Source organism: Ixodes scapularis, unplaced genomic scaffold, assembly GCF_016920785.2.
Source record: "Ixodes scapularis isolate PalLabHiFi unplaced genomic scaffold, ASM1692078v2 PGA_scaffold3__209_contigs__length_174095766, whole genome shotgun sequence".
Taxonomy (NCBI): Eukaryota; Metazoa; Arthropoda; class Arachnida; order Ixodida; family Ixodidae; genus Ixodes; species Ixodes scapularis.
The window spans coordinates 64,658,317-64,676,395 of NW_024609868.1; the positions used below are offsets into that span (position 1 = coordinate 64,658,317).

Sequence of the window (18,079 nt, forward strand, 5' to 3'; positions counted from 1 at the left end):
AGTGGTTTTATATCTTGCATCTCATAGAGCCAAAGTTAAGCCTAATGAATTTTGTTGCAGGCTTTGCCGCAAACAATGTCCCTGAAAACTATGATGCCAAGATTTTTGCTGTTGCAACCCTTATCAGCTCGCACCTGATCTACAACTCAGTCAAGATAATCGACCAAGCTGACATTGACTACCTGGAGCTGTTGGCCAGACGCACACAGGCAGGATACCTCCTTTTTATGTGATTAGATTTCCTAAAACGAATCTGCCATCAAGAAACATGCTCCACCCCCGAAAGATAACCCACCCCTATGTTTGGCACAATTTGATATTGTTTTAAAAACACCGTAAGATAGTCAACTTTCAGTAATTCCAGGGCCCTGGCCAATTCTGACCTCGGCAGAAATAGTGTTACTTAGCCACGACGGGAGATAAGCGAGCATTGTTGACTGGGAAGGTCAGTCACTAGTTCCATAGGTCACAAAATCCAAAACTACAGTGAAGTTCTGAGAGAACACCCGGCCCTGGGAGATCGCCCATCCTGTTTTTCTGGCTAAATATCTGTAAAAATAAGAATGCCCAAACATCGCCTACCCCTTGATTCTTGTTGGACGTCGCGCGATGTTTGACGAGAATGTCATCAACTGCGCAGTTTGCTGTACCGGCACGTCTAACAAGCGAGTTCATAGCAGGTTCCCACGTTTTTGTCTGCGATCTGCGCACGCGATATCGGCTCTCTTAACACGCGAGTTGTTCCCACGTGTATGTTCCACCGTGAAATGCGAATCTGCTGCGTCTGCAATCTGGTATCCGTTCCCGTGACATAAAGTTTGTAGCGGATTCCCGCCTGTATATTGCATCGTGAAATACGATTTTGCTGCGTTCGCAATCTGTGTTACTTTTTCCCTTAACATAAGGGTTTGTAGCGGATTCCCGCATTTTTGTCCGCGATCTGCGCGCACGGTATCAGTTCCCGTGACGGGCCAGTTCGTAGCGGGTTCCCGCGTGTTTATTGCACCATTAAACTTGAATCTGCTCCGTCCACGATTTGCGGTATTTGTTCCTGTGAGATGCGAGTTCTTGACTGGTTTCCGCGGGGCCTTCGCACCGTGAAGCTCGAATCTGCTGTGTCCACAACCTGCGGTATCCTTTCCCGTGACGCAGGATTTTGTAGCGAATTCCTGCGTGTTTATTGCATCGAGAAACACGAATTTGCGGTATCGGTTCCTGCGTTGGGTAGTTGTAGCCCGTGCCGGGGTGTTTATAATTAATTTTCGATAAAGTTTTGCTGTGGCATCCCCAAAGATAGCCCACCCCATGTTTTTTAACTATTTATCTCTTTAATTTGTGTGGGCGTTCTTTCGAAACATTACGGTAGCATTTTTTTTCTAATTTTTTATTTGCACATTGAAAGTTAGCTTACTCCTTATTTTAACATGATTTGCCTTCGATTTCAGGTGGGCTATCTCTTGGGATATTACTGTAGCCTCCAAATGAATGAAACTTCACAATAAATGTAGAGGATTATTTTCAGTTTAGGTAATGGTTACTTTACCATATAACCATATGTAGATGTCATTCTTTTTTTAAAACTTTTGAATTGGCAGTTAGAATGAGTCATTGTTGTGTTATGTGGACATGTCATTTGCTCTGTGTCAGTTGTTGTACCTGGGAGGTGTCGGTTATTAGTGGTCCATCATTGGTTTTTCTCTGTTGCAGCTCTTTGCCTTGCGGTCGCAATTGTCTCGTGCCAAATGGAACGACGGTTTCGTCCATGATCTGCTCAGCTTTCCGCCACTGCTTTGGGTAAGTTTGTGAAAGCAATCTTCCTGTTTAATCTGTGCATTAGTCACGTTTAGTTCTTTGCACTGGAGGCGCTCGGATGTACTTGGTTTCATTCACAAGTGGATAAGCAGACAAAAACGAGCAGAACATATCCAACAAAGTGAACATCTTCTAAAATATTAATTTTTTGCTAAAAGTTATTAGCCTTCCAAAAGAAAAATAGAAGTGTTTTCTCGTCCTTTCCCCACCTTTCATAGGTATCTTCCATAGTCTCCTAATCGAGCCTCACTATTTCGTGTTAAACCCCCTATTTCACAAAGAAATTTATCTTTTATTAATGTATTGGGCTGTACCAGCTATAATGCTTCAGCACCGTGGGTTTTTGTAAATAATTAAATAAAACTCGCGGGCACCCTTACTTGTGGGAACATGGCAAGCTTCTGCGGGAATGTTGACAGGAGATGAATCCAAGCTCGGTGGCATCCTCCATCTTAAGGAAATCAAAAGAACTTCACTTGGGACACTTTGATTGTAGCATTGCGCATCGAGCTCTAAAGAGCACAACACTGGTGCATTTCTAGAGCGTAGTTCTCACCCAGTTGCTCGCTAGTGATCCAAGAGTCATCGCGCACCCACCCAGAAACAAGTGAGAACAAGACAACCTGGAAGTATTTCTCACCTCCTGTCATGGCGGCCGGAGGCTGCCCGAATACCCTGTTAAGAAAACACTTTCTACTTGAAGATAATGGCAAGAAGTGTAATGAAGGAGCAATGCACAAAGTAATAAAACCCAAAAGAAACCCCCCAAAATACAATCACCAGAGGCCAGATTCACGAAGAGCTTCTTATTTTACAACAACTTAGCTAAGAAGTTTCCTTTGTAAGTTAAGAACATCGTAAGAAAAGGAGAAATCGGTGTTCACAAACGTGCTTTTAAGTCAGAGGAGAAAAGCGATGTTCTTGTACGGAAAAACTAGAACTTACTGGTGCTGTTGCTATAGCGATGGCGTCTTTGAAAGCACAAACAACCAATCGGAGAGCTCGGCATGGTTTGGAGCACTTGGATTTTTAACAACAAACACAGACGGCCTTTCCGCCACTGATTGTCTGGGGTCCGTGTCCGTGCAGGGATATGTCGACGCTAGCACAATTTAAATGCGCCCGAATGCCAAGGCCGGGATGCATAACCGCTTCCGTTGACTCCTACGAACTCGATCGCTACGAGGTCAACACAACTGTCATCGTTGGTAAAAGACGGCCTGTGCCAGTCGTTTGCAAAGCGACGTAGATAGAAACAAATCGCCGCAACGTTTCTCGCAGCCTCGAAGATGCAGGAACGATCCGACGTTAAAAATATATACGTTCGAACTACGAGAATGTCACCAAGAGCCACGTAAATACCTGTTTACACTCGAAGCGGGCGCGCGCTTTTGATTGAGGTGCTGGATTCGCGGTGCTGGACCGCGAATCGGTAAGCGCTTCGGAACCGATCTTTTGCGATTGCAACTCTATAGTGCCGTGACACTCGGCCAAGAGAGGTTGGACCGACATTCAGTTGCTCCCACAAACTGTTATAGCTCGACAGTGACGTGCAGTTGTGTCAGAATAAAAACGGCATACTAATAACGAAGTGTACATACCGTGTTGCGAAGGTAATCCATACGGCGTTTATTTGAGCTCTATATCACATGAAACAAGGAGATAGAATCAATGAGAGTCCCTTTTCGACGACAGCGTTCGCCACCGCTGCCTCGGAAAACAAGATAACAAGGGGTCCGGGGAGGAGATTAACCTCTTAATCTAAAATTGAGGTCAGCGATCAAACTATAATACGGGAAGGGTCCACAAGGGTCGCACGGGCATATTCCATTCAGCACGCCAGCCGGTCGTGGGCATACGATCTTGGCCAAGGACCGTCGGAGCAATGCTGTGCCGAGTCGGAGTGCCTGCTAGGCCTATACTGCCGAGCTCGCTTGGTCGGGGTCTGTGGAATCGTGGCTGTTGGAGCTTTTTGCGGGTGTTTGGGGGTCCAGCATTCTTGTTCGTCGTTTCGTCGTGGTCTGTTTCAAGTACTCTTTACTTTTTTCTTGCTGCTTGAAGTTGGGACGCGCGAGAAGAGCACGTAGAAAAGTAAACATTTATTGGTCGTCGCGACCACGTGACTGAGCGACGCTGTCGGCCATGCAGATTTGATCGTAAAAAGTGCGTAAGACAGCTCCGGAGCTGTCGTAGGATTCCGTCGTAACCTGCGCAAAACTTACGATAATTTTTTTTCATGAATACGAATTTGTTCTTACGTTTTGTCTTACGCACATTTTTGGCGTAAGATCGTTTCATGAATCTGGCCTCAGTTCTAGAAATTTGCTAGAGACCCGGGGAGACAAGAAACCCTGGTCTACTTGTAGTAGGCGAAGGGAACTGGTCGTCACCCTGTTAATTGCGTGGGTTTGCATCTGTTTTCTTTAGCGTCAAGTTCTACTGTTAAACTCTCCACAAGGAAAGTGACATGTACAGGCATTTTGCTAACTCTTTGCATTCATTTCTCAAGTTGGGCCCAACAACTCATTAGGGGCTATGTGAAGCATGAAAAACAATCTCATAGCTCGGTTTGTAATAAGCAATGTCCAAAGTGAGGCACTTGTGAGTCAAAAATGAATGCCTCGTGCCTTTTGCAACGATGCACAAAGGAATCAAGGGCACGTGTGCAACTAAGACACCTTCCTTATTTCGCTGCTTGAGATCGGGGTGCTGTTCAGAGCTCTCGCAAATTGTTAAAGGCGGTGGTGTTAAGTTATAGACTGTTCCCTTTCCCGTCTGGAAGTGCAGGTGGTGCAGGACTTTGTGCAGACAACTCTTGACAATGAGACACCTACCCAGTGGTTGCACCGGCTCATGGAAACTCACAGCAGAGAGAGCGAAGACTACAAGATCAGCCTTCTTGGTGAGAGAAGGACGCATACTTTTTATGTGCAGATGCCTTCTTCATCATCGTCATAAACTTCTTATGCCACCTCCATAAAGTTCTCATGCTTGCCCTTGTAGGTTGGCCATTTTCTTAATCTTGATTTCCCAGCAGGCTATTAATGTGAATGCTTTAACTGTTTCATGGAGCGAGCTGACGTCATCAGTTGGAAGCGCGGAAACGGCAGATAGTTTCCGCATGCCTTCCGTTCCATTAGCTGGCGCGCGTCAACGGGACTCCCGTTGGCCGCTGCGTCATGGCCTCCGAGGTACCGAAGCCTGCGCGCGCTAGTACACAGCAGAAGACAAAGGGAGCGGACGAGTGGCCTGCATGCTTTCGCATTCAGAACTCGTAAGAAATGCTTAGGTGTACCTCGAGCTTTTTTTTATGCTGTTGCAGGGGCGGATCCAGAACTCCGTTTTGGGGTGGACGAAAAAATTTGCAAGGATACTATTCTCCCATCCGACTGAGTGGTTCTCCAAGTTCAGACTACAAGTGTGCCTGCTAGGTTGCGACCTACCCTATTTTGAACCCTCATCCTTAAGTACCGAGCCTTCTACCACCTGGCAGGCCGGTAATCTGTTTTATTTGGGGGGGGGGGGGGTCGGGTCGGGTCGAGTGGGGGGTCGGGAGTCGAGGTCGGGGTCAGGGTCGGGGGTCTACCCACTTAAAATTGCCCTCCGAGAAGGAGGAAGGGGGGGGGGGTCGCCTTAGTTTTGGGGGGGGGGGCAGCTGCCCCCGTCGCCCCCCCTTGGATCCGCCCCTGTGCTGTTGATGGCAAAATGTACCCAGTTGAAAGAAAGATATAAGACGTAACTATGTTAGTGTGTGTTCATGTCGTGCCTAATAGGTGTCTGTGGTGCAACGTTTGTTTCCTTTGTCCTCCAGATATTTTTAAATCGCTGGAGTGTCACACTCTCTTTTTGCCTGCCGTCAAGCGCCTTCTTCTGACTGATTTATCCGAGGTAAGAGCATAATGACACTGATTTCTGTCGTACTTTTTAATAAAGGCTCTTTCACACTTGCAGCCGAGGACGACCGAGAGAGACAAGACCGGTTTTTTTTCCTCTTACGACGTCTTGGGACCAGCTCCGCAGCAGTGCACTTGATCCTAAGATGTCGCAAGAGGCTTAAAAACCGGTTCTGTCTCTCTCGGTCTTACTACTTTTGCAAGAGTGTGAACGAGCCTTAACTGCTTACAAAGTTGAGGAGAGGGGGAGGGGAGGTTATTTAAGATTGGTGTATTCATGCCCTTCGTCGTTAAGCAATTACTTTGAAGTGCCTTCCTGAGCTCACCTGTCTAACATAGTGCTGACGTTAAAGGGGCCATGAAACGAACTTTTGGCTGGAATAAATTAATTTAGATTGGGATTTTACTAATAGCATATTGTTTAATGGGCAAAAGAAAGAAGGTAGAAAGGCAAAAGCCTGCTTTTCGATACAAAATTTTTAAAACAAAGCGGACTATTTTTTCTTTGAAAGCTCTCTGCATTTTCAGTGCGATACATCTGCGGTGCCCAAGTACTGAAATCACGTCAGCCGGCCCCAGCTCACGCATTGGACACAAGCACTGCATCCCTGTGCTCTCTGACTATACTCCGTTCACCCTTGAGCTGACAGTGCAGTGGGAGCTACACGCTTGCCGGATCAATCAGCTGCCTCCCTCTCATCACCTGACCCCATTTTGTGCACGTGGGTATACATGAGGAAGCGTGATCATGTGGCAAAAAGATAGAAGTGTGACTGGCCCAACGAGCATGTAGCTTCCACAGCACTGTGAGCTTATGGGTAATGGAGGATAGTTGCGTGCAGTAAACTCAGCCCTGTACCTTTGTTAACACTGTGCAATTTGTGAGTTGAGGAGGAAAGCTAAGAACGAAGAAATAGAAAAATCATTTCATCGTAATTTTTTCGCTTACATTGAAGGCAGGAAAGAAAAAGTAAGCTTTTACATCATCTTGTTCACAAAAGTTGACAAAACAATAACATTAGTATGCAGTAACTCTTTGTATTCACAAATATCTCGCTACAAAACCTGGCAGGCTGCCCATAAGTATTTTTTAATTTAGTTTACACATAGGGGACTTTTTCACAACAGTTTTTTCTATATGCAGGCCAGGGAAGAAGACCTCACAGAAGAGTATATTGAGGAGAGAGATGCTCTTTCTAAAAAGCTCCTTGCAACCTTAGTGCCAAAGACAAAGAATGGTATCACTGTGTTTCTATTGCTATTTATTTATTTTTTTTCTAAAAAGAATGTACAAGACTTTTTGCAGTGCAAAACTCTGAAACTCTGTCCAAAAGTGTAACCCTACCAGAGATGATAAAGTGTGAAAATGTTAGTCATCACTTTTCATTCAAGTATGGTGCCATGCACAAAAGATCAATTGTTGGGAAATACTTTAAGTATGTTACACTAAAAGTACTACCGTAGAGTACAGTGCATCCACCCATTCTACACTAAGTGCCCATTCCCAAATTTGTAAAATCTGGGAAAATACGCACAGTACATTTATATGTAAAAATGATGACCGGACAAGCGCCCATCCCCCTTTTTTTGCACTTATATTTGAATTTTGAGTGGGGGCTTGCTTGGTATTTTGCGGCATTTTTGCAGAAAAAGTATTTTTTGCCGAAAAAGTACTTAAAGTATTTCTTCTGGTACTTTTCTGAGAAAAGTATCTCCCGACTTCAAAGTATGTTCCCCAAATGTGGTCTTGTTAAATTTATATCACAAAATTATGCTTTGTCAACTCTGAAGAAATTCTGGGAGGAATATTCTACTCTCACCAAAACGCGAGGAGACGTTTTTCTCTTTTTCTGCGGGGGACGACTCTCCCGTTGCATTTCAAACTCTTACTACTACTCGCTTGGTCAGCGGAAGCAGTGAGGTTATCCTTCACTTGAGCATTGCTTGCGGAAGCTACTGGGCTGTTGTCATGCTCTCTTCATTAGGAAAGGCTGTGTCAAAAAGTACTTATTTATTTTATTTACAGAAACAACCTGCAGCGCCGAAGCATTATAGCAGGGAAACACAAAATAAAACACATACTCACGAACATAAATGCAATGGAAAAATACAATAAATACTGTTAAATGAAAGAACACGCACAAACTCTTTGAAAGGTTATGGTATTTATAGTACTTTACTTGAAGTACATTGTGCTTGGCATACTTTTTTATTTTACTACATTACTTTTTCTACTTAAAGTACATGACCTTTCATTTACTTTGTACTTTATGTCAAGGACTTTTTAGATGTACTTTACCCAACGCTGGAGACGTTACAGGGAGGGTTACCTAAAACAGCGCACAAGCACAGGAGGAAGAAACTAGAACATAGCTAAGAGTGCTTACTTCCAGCTTATGTATTGTCAAAGAAAAAGAAAGAAGCTTCAGACATGAAGCCTACGTGTACCCACAAGGTAAAAAGAAGAAAGAAGAAAAAACGGATACATTACTAAGTTGCGGTAGAAAAGGAGAAAACGAAGACATTATGAGGTCACAACAAAAAAAAGAAAGAAAAAACAGTAAGAAAAAAAAAAACATTTGCATAAAGTACAGGCCGGCCCCGCTGGCCTGATTTTCGGATGTTGTAGCCTTCTAAAATTTCTCTAGTTTGCCAATTTCAAAATCGTCCTAATATTGTTTTGTCCGAATACATAATTTATTTATTCAATATACCTTACAGGCTCTTTTCCAGAGCATTGAGTAAGTTGGGAGTCAGCACTTTTTCCTGTGTTCTATTTTCTTCCTCCTGTGCTTGTGTGCTGTTTTGGATATGTCTTCTTAGTGCCAGGTAGCTTAACTCTCTACATTATTACAGAAAGTTTCTGAAAAGTTTGAATGAAAGAGTGGTGCTTATAGAACCTCTGAATAAGTGCAGTATTATACCAGTGAGGGACACCATCTTTTCATTTCAAATTTTTTTCAATTGCTTCAACTTGTTCCTTATGTAGCATTGCGGGCTGAAAAACTTTCACATACCCAGTGTTTTTGTCAAGACTCGAAAATTTCTAAAATGAGGGTGGTTTAGAAGAAAACAAACTTTCCAGGAACAAACTGCCAGCCACAACGAGTGTCGGGGATTGCAAAAAAAAATATACTAATTTGCAAAATATTTATCTAAAAATTATGTTTTAATTAGGGAAAATAAACATAAGGTTCCAATTAGAAACTTGCTGAGTGTCATTGAAAACCCTTAAATCTGTCAATTTTAGGACGACTTGAAGCATGTGGGAAGTGGGGGTTGCACTAAAGTTTGCACTCATGCAGCAGGTGCAAGGTGGACGATGCGAAAACATGGATGATATTCTTATTATTTGTGTTTTCCTGTATTTGAATATTTGCTCCATTATAATTAAAAATTTTACCCCAGAACCCTGCCTTGGTTAAGATGAAACCACCCTAATGTCTTCGTAATTCTTCAGGAAGACCAATCACAGGAGCTGAACTCGTCACACTTTTTGAGGTCCTTGTGGAGGCCTCTAATGATGGCTCTCTTGCTGATGTGAGTGAAGCTCCTCTGCTTTATGTATTTGTGGCAGATAAGGGCCAGTTTCTGAGTCTTCATTTTGTTTGGGATGCATGGTGCAGTTCTTTTTTGTCGCGCACTAACTTGGCCATCTCAATAAAACTGCACGAATAGGTACCAAGCCGTTGGACTTCCTTTGTCGAACGAATAATGGATTCTTCTACCGAAGACTGCACTCACTTCTATGAGTCTGAGATGCAAGTCCTTTTTAAGAAAAATGACAACGGACCTGTCAAACAAGGTGTCCTTGTGGTGAGTGAATGTTGGCATGGCAAACTGCAAACCTGTGGCTACACAGTACCCTTATTATTGGCCCTAGGGTGGTAGGCCCGTCACACACGCTGCTCAAAGAGGGTAGTTTAATGTCTGGAAACTGTAGAACACTTTTTACGGGAACTTCATGCATAAGCTGAAGGGGATTAAAGACCTCGCCATAAAATGGTCAGAAGACTTTCTACCGTCGAATACAGTACTGGTATACAGTTTCTAGACATTAAACTCGCCCTCTCTGAGCAGCATGTGTGTTGGGCCCACCATCTAAGGCCGATAGGCCTTTGTTACCATATGACTCATCCCACTCAAAGCTGGTTAAAAAGGAATAGTCAATTTGTGTTTCATGAGCACCTTAAGGTCTTGCTACCATGCCATGCACTCGAGTTTAACTGAGCAGTATGAGCGCTTGCTGTGTGCCGGTTTTCCAAAGGCTGTGCTTGTATCTGTAGCAGAAGGTGTCCTCAAGAAACTGCGAAGAAGTGTTAGTACACGCTCAGATGCACTCCAAAAGGAGAGACAAAAGGTGGCAGTTGGACCGTACATGCTCAGAACAGCGCACAACCTAAAAAAGATAGCAAAACTTGTAAACATAAAAGTTGTTTTATCTGCACCTAAAAAGCTCGCCAAGATGTGCAAATTGACAGACCCGTTTCACAAAGCACCGGCGGGCAGCTTAAAGAAGCACAGGAGTCCCTTTGTCGCTTGCGCGAAAGGTGTAGTGTATCAGACTCCACTGTTATGTGGAAAGAAATATGTTGGCCAGCCAGGCAGGTGTTTTAATGACAGACTAAGAGAGCACAATCAGAGATTTCGGAATGGCCATCTTTCGTGTCATTGTCATGACTGCAGGTGCAAACATTTATATGCCACATGTACTGTTCTCGCCAAACATAAAGAAAAGACGGAGAAATAATTGAGGCTGACATCATCAAAAGTTCTGGCATCAGCGTGGCCTCAATTGACTTGGCAGAAAAAGAGATAGCGTACTTGCAATCAGTGACGAGGCGTCGGATTGGTTGAGGGTTTTGCAGTTGCGCAGTGTGAATGCACGATGTTCTTTGATTAAGCTGTTGAAAGTTAGCGTTTTGTGTTGTCTATTCTTCCACTGTCCATGTCCTAAAATGCAATCATGTTTTCGAATTCACAATACCAATTTGCCAAACAATCAGCTCTTAATCATTTATTGTGGAAGTGCATTTTCCAAGTTTTATGTGGGAATTCGTTTTGTTTATTTTAATCTGCATGGTAATCATTTACTTTCTTTTTCCTGATTTGTTTCATGATCTTAGGAGTGGCATGCTCAAGCAAAGAAGAAATCATTCACTCTTCTCACACAGTTGCTGCATGGGTAAAACACTTTATACTTTTCTTGGTTGGTCTTGTTTTGTAAACAGTCGTGTGTAGCTCTCTGTAAAAAGGCAAATTTAAAGGGATGCTGCACAAGCTTCTTTCGGTTTCCTAAAAGTGTTGTATTTTTGCTTGATTAAAGAATTTTTAAGATTAATAGCGTTTATTTTTTAGCATCCCTTCCTACTTTTGAGGCGGTGTCGTCAGTACGGTTTATTCATTTTGTGATTAATTTGTGGGACAAAACATTACTATCTGTATAGATTAGGCCTTGGACAGTGTTTTCTGAGGCACCTTTGCTAAATGCATCCACTAAAAAGATTCCTAAAAATCACTTTAGCTTTTCCCCAAGATTGTGGGGAGGTCTGTGTGAAAGGTAGATTTTTCCAGCACGACTGGCTGTAGAATGAAGAATTTTGATGAAAACGTTTAGACCTGCAGTTGTTATTTTGCTTAGTGTCATCTTCAGTGAGATGCTTATACAGCTCTTCTGAAGCTGTCCAGGGTTTTCCTCTTTCTATGGTCACTGGCAGGGTGAGGACAGCAGAGGGGAGTTTCGATCATCCCTTCTCCAACACGAGCTTCAGTCCTTCGACAACGCTTCGGCGTCTCGTGCAGCTCTAGCACGTGCGTGCTGGAGGCCAGGCACTCGAAAGACATGCCCAGCCAATTTCATTCTGTTGGGGGCTGTAGTACACCCTTTCAGCCGTGCCAATTTATTTACGAGTTTCACGTGCGGTTCTAGAGGCGCGCTCAGACAGGTGTTTGCAGAACAGTCCTCCTTTCTGTTTAGTTTTAGCATTCTAGTCTTTAATGGGGAACCCTTTTTGTCTAGCCTAGAGTAGTGTACAGAGGCAACCTGATGCCAGGGTTCATGGTAGTATCAAACTGCTGCATCTCCAGGTTGTCAGATGCCCTCGAGTCGGCAAGCACTCAGCTAGGAAAGAACCTGGAAAGCCTGCATGCCAGGCAGCGAGACTTGAACTCCAAGAAGGTTCGGCTCTTCTGCTCCAACCAGAAACAGAAATATCTGGTCAGTATTGCCTCTCCAGAATAATTGACCCTGTGTATTGAGTCAACCTCCCACTCGTTCCTTCCTTTACTTTTTTTTTAAATTTTTTACATGTTTACGCATTGTGTAGCTCACTGCTGAAGGTTATGCCAGGGGCATTGCCCTCCCCATCAACTATGCCATACTTGAGCGAGACCTCGGTGCCTACGCAGAGAGTCTAGTCACGGACTTTGCCAAGGAACTGAATAGTGTTCTTGAGGAAGAGGACAAGAAGACATACACCAGATCACTCAAGGTTTGCTCCTGCTTTGGTGCTGCTGTTCTCATATGAAAGCTCAATCGTGCTTCGATGCAAAACAAGATATCTGCTGGAGGGTCTTTACAGTGATGGCTCGTAGCACACCTTCGAGTTAATAACATAGACCCGCATGTACGACCTGCGGGGGCAAGAAACTGGGTGGAAATTGTGCAGCATAATAACAAAGCCTGTCCAGATAGCAGTGGTTGCTACCTTCCCATGCCTTCCTTATATATTTGGGGTGAGAACGACAGGGCATCTGTTTGGAACACCCAACGTCCAGCACTCGCTTGTTACCTTTTGCCATGCATTGGCTGCACGCACACGCTCTAGGTTCTTGAGACGCCGCTGTCAAATGTAGGGTGCTCGCGCTGGAAACGGGACAACCGCTTTTCTCGCCCTGCCGTTCTCACCCTTTCGGTGACCATAGCTTCTGCTGTGCCGTTTTTGAGCAAGTTGATAAAGTGGATCTTAAATCTTAAAAAAAATGTTGCAAGGAACACTTAAGTTGCTAGTTCCAGAAAGGTTAATGTCTAACATGTAAAGGTGTGTTACATACACTGGTATTTGTGGCAAGTTTTTATTTTCTTTTACATAGTGTAAAAGAAGTTGTTTATGCACCAGTAATGCCAGTGTTTGCTTTGTTGGCTCCTTGTTGCCCGATTTTACTTTTATGCTGCACTGGCATGAGTAACAACTGCTTCATATACCCCAACAATGGTTAACCGGACAAAATGTAAAACAAAAACTCCCTACACCATGTACTGATGCCCCTTTCCGTTGTAACGCTTTTTGTGTTATGAGCTGTAATTTGTGTGGGCTTTTGCTCTAGTGCTGTTTTATATTCATTTCTTTTTCATCCCAATTTCCCTTCTGACTTTTTTGGGGTGAATCACAGCAATCACTTGCGCATTTGATCGATGCCACCCAACTCCAGAATGAGCGTGCCTTGGAAGCTGTCTTTGAGAAAGCTGTAGCTGCAGCGTCTGGTGAGAGAGTGCCACTTATTTTTTTTTTTAATGAGTGAGATGTAACTGAAATGCCCCACGTTTGAATAAAAATGGATTGTATATTCTCCTTTCATTTCTTAGATACCTTCTCATCTAAAGCTGCCGTATCAGAAGCTCTGACTGATCAGCAACTGACGAGAGCAGCAAAGGAAGGGATGGACGCTGCTTTTCAGGTACATACTTGTTTTTGTTATAGATACCATGTTTGTGTCACAACTTTTGAGTTTAGGCCACGCTAACAAAGAGGCACAGCTTCAGTTTAGTCTTGGGAAGGTTAGTGTCTTATTTAGAGAGCCTTTACCATTTTCTTGGTGTTCTGTCTGATTTAATGTTTTTCGACAATTGTGCCGATTTGAGTTGTACCATGACTTTATAGGTTTTTGATTCGGAATGCAAGAGGTTCTCAAGCGAAAAGAAGTATGGTCTTCATGAGGCACTGCTGAAGGTGAGTTTTTATGAGCGGTACATTTTGCAGCAGAGCCGAGTGCTTGAACACAAACCTGCTGTTACCATTGGTTTATGGCTTTGTGGCAACAGCTACCAAGCTGTAATGTATTTTGAGCAATCTGGGAAAGTTCAGTGAGAGGGAAGGGGAAGGGAGGGGGGGGGGACTTGCAGTGTGCATCCAGAATAAGGCTTACGAAAATGCTAGAAATCCAGTCATTTTTCCTTGCTTTCATTTGATGTATATAGTAATATGCATTTTAATGCAGTCTTTTTTTGCATGTGCCTATGTGTTTGTGGTTTTCAGCTTTGTACATCCCAAGCTCTGTAGCTAATATATAATTTCTGGTCAAACAAACATCATCAGACCAAGTTTTTTTGCCTTCTTGTTGCCTTGTCTCTTTTTAATGGAGGCACGGCAACTGGTGGGCACTGTTCAGGCATCTTTTATTTTGTGAATATTTACCCAAAACAATCGGGTGGGAAATCCCTTGAGGCTGGGCATTTTCTTGGGATTTTTTTGGTATGGTGCTTTGGAGTATGTATTCCAAGACCTAACTGTTCTTTTCTTCTTTGCACTCAGGATGTTATAAACCGTCGTATGGAAGATCTTAGAAAAGAGAATGATCAATTCATCTCAAAACTGATGGCTGATACTGTAAGCCTTGTTTTTTGTATAGCGTTTGACTTTCAGTCTATGCATGTCCAGAAGTTTCCTGCATATCTTTAAGAGAAATGGGGCATTGAATTCATTACTTAGTTCAGTCGTGCATCACAAGTCCACTCTACAATGTGCCTTTTGTCATTTCTTTCAGACAAGGAAACTCGTGGAAAGGTTTGCTGAGAGAACTGGACCGCAGCATCTATCCTTACCAGTGAATGATACTGACCTTGATCCAAGGTACCTCCACCAGTACATTGCTTATGGTAGTTCAAGGGAAACTCCTCCCACCTCTTTCCGCTTCAGCAGAGCGTATACTGGAGAGGAGGTCATCTCCTCCCCAGCGTTTGCTCCGCTCAGAATATTCGCAACTCCAGCGCGCCGCTCGCCCTCTCGCGGAAAAACGGAGAACCAGAGGAGCGGGAATGGCAGTGGCAGCAGCAGCGCGGAAACGATGGCGAGGGTCAGCCTTGGTGCGTGAAGCCGTTTAAACGAAAAAAGTGAGCGCGTAAAAATAGGGATTCTTGTGCTCTGCCTTGCAACAGCGTTGCACGAAGGACCGGGATGTATAATTTCTAGGGGTGTGCGAAAATTCAAAATTTCGAATATTTTCCTTATTCGAAACGTATTCGATTCGGAAATTGCATATTCAGAAGTTCCCGAATATTCGGGAAAAACGGCGAATATTCGCACAAACTGCGAATTTTCGAGCAAGTAACGAATAATCTGCCTGCCATGCATTACCCTATGAATATGTTTATTCACTGAGAAAGGCGTATCATGCGTGCGTTTTCGGTCTGCTCTGTTTCTGCCTGTCCGATGGCAGCAAGACAGGATCAGTTTCAGTTTCTTTTTCGCCAAGCCCTTTGTTGTGTGGCAGTTTTATAGCAATATGTGATGTAATTGCTCGTTTTATAAATTGATACAATACAATGAGCCTCGAGAGTGAAATATAAATATAAAATAAATCTCGAGAGTGTTATCTAATATAAATGTTTGGATATTAAAAAGAAAAAGCTAGGTGCGGGCAGAACATTGCATCGCCATTGACAGCAACTCCTGCCACTCCCGTGCAGTCAAAACTAGGAATGTCGCGAACCTGCCCAGGTTCGAGCCGACCAAGTTTGACTTTTTCGAACTTTCGATGTGATGTTTGACAAAGGTTCGAGTGAAGTTCAACTTTTGTGCGCATGCGCAAAAAAAAAAAAGAAAAAAAAAAGCTAGTTGACTCTACCTGGCGGAGGGAAAGTGCAATATTATTTCGGTTTATTGGCATCACTGGTTCACATTAATAACTAATGAAAGCGTTTAGAGCGCATATTTTTGCCTTTATATTGTGTAAACATTAACCATTTTATGAAATATAAAATAGACTACTTTTTAAGTTATTTGTTTTCAAAAATTTGAAATATTTGTGTAGCAGTTGGGCAACTCTGTCCGTAAGTCGAACTCTTTCAAACTTTAGGGAAATTTCGCAGGTTTCCCGAGTGAAAGGGTCATTCCACTGGCGGAAATGTTGTCACGGCGCGTAGGGAGCACTTACTTTCTGAACACGTTGAGCAGTTAACTTTCCTACATGATAATTTGTAATGTGTGCATTACTAGAAGTATCTTTAGCCTGCTGCAGTCCAGTAAAATGCAGTTGCATCGATTTATTTTAAAAAGGCGAAAAAACCTGCTGTTACCTCTTGTTTTGCAATTTTTATATACTAGACACATATTCGATTCAATATTTGAAGCCCGTTTTTTTTTCTTATTCGTATTCAATTTGTATTCGAAAATTTCAATATTCACACACCCCTACTGATTTCATTAGGGACTTTTCGTATATTGCATACGCTGCGGATTTCTGGTCTTGTGCACGGCCGCCAGCTCAATTTGTGCTCAACGTGACGGCAAACGCTCCTGCTAATAATGTAGAGCTCTAAAGGACAGTCTATGAAAAGTCTATTATTTGCCATAAGTAGGAGAAAACTCGTCGCTTAACAGTATGTCGAGCAATACACATCGTGAGTGGGTTTGCGTTGTAAGGTTATTACAAGGAACATGCCCATTTATTCCGAGCACTTTCAAAAGACAGAATACCCATACTTGCTTTTAGGTAAATCAAAGAAAATGAAGAAATGCTTGAAGCATTTTAAGCGCGTCTGTGTTAGCCAACCATTCGGGATGAGAGCTTAGAACGGTCACTTTTGGTGAGAGGGGGGGGGGGGGGGGGGGCCGCGACGTTGCAAATATCAGGCACAAAAAATGTATGGTATATTAAAATATTTATTTTTGACAGTCATAAGTAAAACCCATAAACACGCTGATTATGTTAAGAGGCAGTTTTAGTATAGCATTACCGCAGGCTACCGGCACAACAACGCTCCTGGCGCGCTCTGAAAATTGTGCTTCAAAGGCGCAACGGGAGCTTCCGGTTGTAATGCTATACTGTATGGTAGCCCGCGATAACAAACTTTTGTTTCAATAACCATAGAGCAGTTTGATCACGTGTTGCAATACACTAAAACCGAGACGGTGAGCAGCGAATTGCGAGCCTGTGGCACGAAGACAGCAATACTGTGAACGCTGTTCTTCCAAAGCTCGATGGTCACCGTGCATGCGCGGGTCACTTTTTGGAGCACTAATGGCCACGCAAAGCGCATACATGATATCTCCATCACCCTCGAAAATATTCTGCCACAAACAGGGACGTGACCAGTGCCTAAAATGTGCATGCCCACCACAAAGCTTCACAAGTTGAAGTTTCTGCAACTTTTAAATATCAGCATGCTCGTTTTTCTAACGTGCATCAACATCTCTGTCACCTGTAATAGGATCCCTCCCTAACCACATTAGCAGACAAATCATTTTTAGCCCACGGGAAATCCTGGAGAATCTATCCCCGTCTAGACGGTGGTTTAAAAGCGCAAAGGACTAAGAAGAGAAGAAGGGGACAGGACAGAGCGCTCTGTCCTGTCCCCTTCTTCTCTTCTTAGTCCTTTGCGCTTTTAAACCACCGTCTAGATGTTCAACCAACTAGCCCCCCAACTAATTCTGATGCTATCCCCGTCTCTTCCGCCATCTTGGAACTACCGCCCCGCCACCTATAGGGCGTTGGAGTTGCGAATACGTCATTGTGGAGTGTTTGGTAGTCTTAAAACAATACTTTTTTTGTTTCGGGCGATAATATCAATAGTGCATCGATGCCATCATGCAGGCACAACGTTATCATGTATTTTGGGTAAAGAGTTCTTTGTAGTATCAGAAATGAGGGGCAGTTATGGATTGTCTTGACTTTGCTGACTGTCTTGCTTTTCAGCAGTCATTTTTTGTCAACACTGATAGCTGCTTTGCACACATGTTTTAGTACACAAAATCTGTAGCAAGCAGTTTTCCTCGACTAAGATCTTTATATTATCTAATTAAACTTCCGTTTCTTCTTCTATTTTACCATTCTGGCGAATTGTTTCAGTAACTTCACCAATCATCAATTGAATGCAAAACGTATCTATCAAATTCCGTGTAATCAGTTCGAACAAAGAAAGTATAGCGTTCTTCATACATTTTAATATGAAAAGAAAATGAGGTTGTTTGAGATTTGCAATATTGATGCTCGTAATCCCCATCTCGAAAAGGGATGTGAATCAACCGGTGTTGTGGAACAAGTAGTATGAGCTAACATTTTGTATGTCATTGAACAAAACCATTTAATGTTTGACGTGGCTCCCATCTCATTACTTTATTAATATTCACAAAGTAATACCAGGCTGAGCAATTTTG

At 43.2% G+C, this 18,079-nt stretch overlaps 1 protein-coding gene across 1 annotated transcript in view; it reads left to right on the top strand.

Annotated features, from left to right (window-relative positions):
• Window positions 1–18,079, top strand: part of LOC120847820 (guanylate-binding protein 2-like) — a 31,709-nt gene that overhangs the window by 5,481 nt on the left and 8,149 nt on the right. The window contains exons 5-19 of the mRNA XM_040219701.1: window positions 61–209; window positions 1,708–1,794; window positions 4,600–4,714; window positions 5,624–5,700; window positions 6,850–6,943; window positions 9,166–9,245; window positions 9,384–9,521; window positions 10,832–10,890; window positions 11,793–11,922; window positions 12,032–12,196; window positions 13,098–13,188; window positions 13,291–13,382; window positions 13,586–13,654; window positions 14,237–14,311; window positions 14,469–14,554. Of these exons, the coding sequence (XP_040075635.1) occupies window positions 61–209; window positions 1,708–1,794; window positions 4,600–4,714; window positions 5,624–5,700; window positions 6,850–6,943; window positions 9,166–9,245; window positions 9,384–9,521; window positions 10,832–10,890; window positions 11,793–11,922; window positions 12,032–12,196; window positions 13,098–13,188; window positions 13,291–13,382; window positions 13,586–13,654; window positions 14,237–14,311; window positions 14,469–14,554 (1,507 nt within the window). The remainder of the gene's footprint in view (window positions 1–60; window positions 210–1,707; window positions 1,795–4,599; window positions 4,715–5,623; window positions 5,701–6,849; window positions 6,944–9,165; window positions 9,246–9,383; window positions 9,522–10,831; window positions 10,891–11,792; window positions 11,923–12,031; window positions 12,197–13,097; window positions 13,189–13,290; window positions 13,383–13,585; window positions 13,655–14,236; window positions 14,312–14,468; window positions 14,555–18,079) is intronic.